Genomic DNA, 2,223 nt, shown 5'->3' with positions numbered 1-2,223 from the left:
AAAACCCGAAAAAACAACACTGACCAGTTTCTTTTCGTTTACTCCTCTCAGCCAACCCCTTATGCTATCTATTCCTATTATGACACCACAAGGCATTATTAATATACACAGAGCGTTATTAACTTTCTTCGTGAGAGAGAGTCGATATATGAACATAAAACTTAACTAGTTTGGATCCATATTTTATAAAGTCATGCTTTGATAAAAATATTTTTTCATTTAATAAACAAAAGCTACTGCATTAACATGCTTTAATTAAATTTTTCTTAATTTTTTTGACAAGTAAATTTTTCTTAATTAACTAATTAAAAATCTAATTAAAACTAACCGAGTGCGTGCCCAGTCTTGAAAAATAAAATTCTACGTTTAATGATACTGTTACCAAAGATACTCGATGAATGCATGCAGCAGAAACTTAATTAAAGTAAAAAACAAGAATTGCTTTAATTATCTTAATTTGAAATATATATATATATATATATATATATATATATATTACAGAGAGTATTATTTAGAACTTAATTGCTTATTCTTCTTCGATTCGATTCACAAATAAAGCGTTCTTTTTTGCTATATATATATTTAAGAATAGAATCTTCTTAATTTCCCAGTACGTCCCCATATGCCTTTTTTTCTCTACTTGTGCATTCAACTCCGCAAGATTAATTAATTAATATAGTTAATTACCAAAAAGCAAGCATAATAATGCCCATTATCACTCCAACGGCAACAAGAAGCGGCCGCGGTGCCATGACAAGACGGTGGGAATTTGAATGATAATAATAGGGGTCAACGGGATAAAGATTCCCGGGTGGACCAGTTATGTAAATGTATGAGGGTGGTGGAGGGCAGTTGACGCCGCTCGGAGTTGGAGTTGGCGGCTTCTTGGGAGGTGGCGGTGGTGGTGGCGGAGCAGTGTAGCATGGCTGGTTGCATGGACAACCGCCGCACTTGGATTGGTCTAGCCTTGATACCCCACTAGCGGAAGTGTCAGGAGGAACGAGCTTATTCGGGTTTATTGCTACGATTGGGACGATGACGAAGATGAGGAGGAGGATCGGGGATGGTGACGCCATGGCGGGTGGAATGCGAGATATATGGATCGAGGTGTTTTAATTAATTTGTTTATGAGAAGAAAGTGATCGAAAGAAGAAAAAAATATAGAAACAAATGGTACCAATTCATGAGCTAAATGCTTATTAATAAGAACTAGAATTTTATTCGTGACGGTTAGATGTAATTTAAGTATGTTCAGAAAAAAAAAATTGTATTTTAAGTATTTGAATGATGACACGTGGTTAAAAATTGGGATGATGATGAATTGAAGATCGGCTTCATCAACCATCGGTTTTATATGATGGTACATAAACATAATAATTGTGTAAAAAAGGTTTAATCAATGATATAACATTAAAATAGTAGTTTTTGATATTTAAACTTATTTCTATTCATGTAATTGTTGTGTTGGCTTTCTAATCGATACTATGATTTTGTTTCAAAGTCTATGTGCATTAAGTTCAATAGATTTATTTAGCAAAATTATACAATAAAGGTTATGCAATTTATAAAAAAATAATGAGAAAAAAGGTTATGCAATTTATGTTCAGAAAAATTCAAATTATAAAGTAAGGTTCAAACTTTAAAATGAGAATCAATTGATTTTTAATATAGAAAAGATAACTATTTAAAATTAAGTGATTGTTAAAACTTAAATATTTACAAACATAATGTTTCGACTTTTAAGTTGGTCATCAAGTTTTGTAACTACGAATATTAAGAAGCTAGTTTGATGAAATGCTAAATGAAAGTTGTATAATAAAATATCGGTCGTCGATATATTAGTCTTGTTGAGTTTTCAATTAATTTCCAAAGGATTGAAAAATGTGTTTAAATTAAAGCGAGTGACCAATTAAGATCAAACCATGCATCCTCTAAGTTAGGCTTTGAAAGGGACATGATCCATATATCCCTCGTCCATTTTATAGTTAATTAATTGATTAAAATGTTAATTAAATGAGGCACATAAGTGCTATTTAAGAAACAAATTGTGGAGTTTTCTGAGTTTATTAGTGCTTTTTTTCAATTCTTTTAAAGGGTGTTTAGGTTAGCTTATGTTTTGCACTTATGTTTATTAAGCATAAGCAATTTGTTAACTTAATTTTTGTAAGTTAGACTGTTTACAAGTGTTTTAGGAACTTTGGATGAGATTATATAAATTTTATA

General features: G+C 31.1%; 1 protein-coding gene across 1 annotated transcript; it reads right to left on the bottom strand.

Moving 5' to 3' along the window:
- Positions 1 to 507: 507 nt before the first annotated feature.
- Positions 508 to 1,190, bottom strand: LOC122586176 (leucine-rich repeat extensin-like protein 6). The gene has a single exon (XM_043758282.1). It carries the CDS (start codon positions 1,074 to 1,076, stop codon positions 684 to 686), a length of 393 nt encoding a protein of 130 aa, XP_043614217.1. The 5' UTR covers positions 1,077 to 1,190; the 3' UTR covers positions 508 to 683.
- Between the last annotated feature and the right edge of the window lie 1,033 nt (positions 1,191 to 2,223).

The sequence above is a fragment of the Erigeron canadensis genome, chromosome 1 (assembly GCF_010389155.1).
Source record: "Erigeron canadensis isolate Cc75 chromosome 1, C_canadensis_v1, whole genome shotgun sequence".
NCBI classification, from domain to species: Eukaryota; Viridiplantae; Streptophyta; class Magnoliopsida; order Asterales; family Asteraceae; genus Erigeron; species Erigeron canadensis.
Note: the sequence above shows the minus strand (reverse complement) of the source record. Positions and strands in the feature narration are given on the sequence as shown.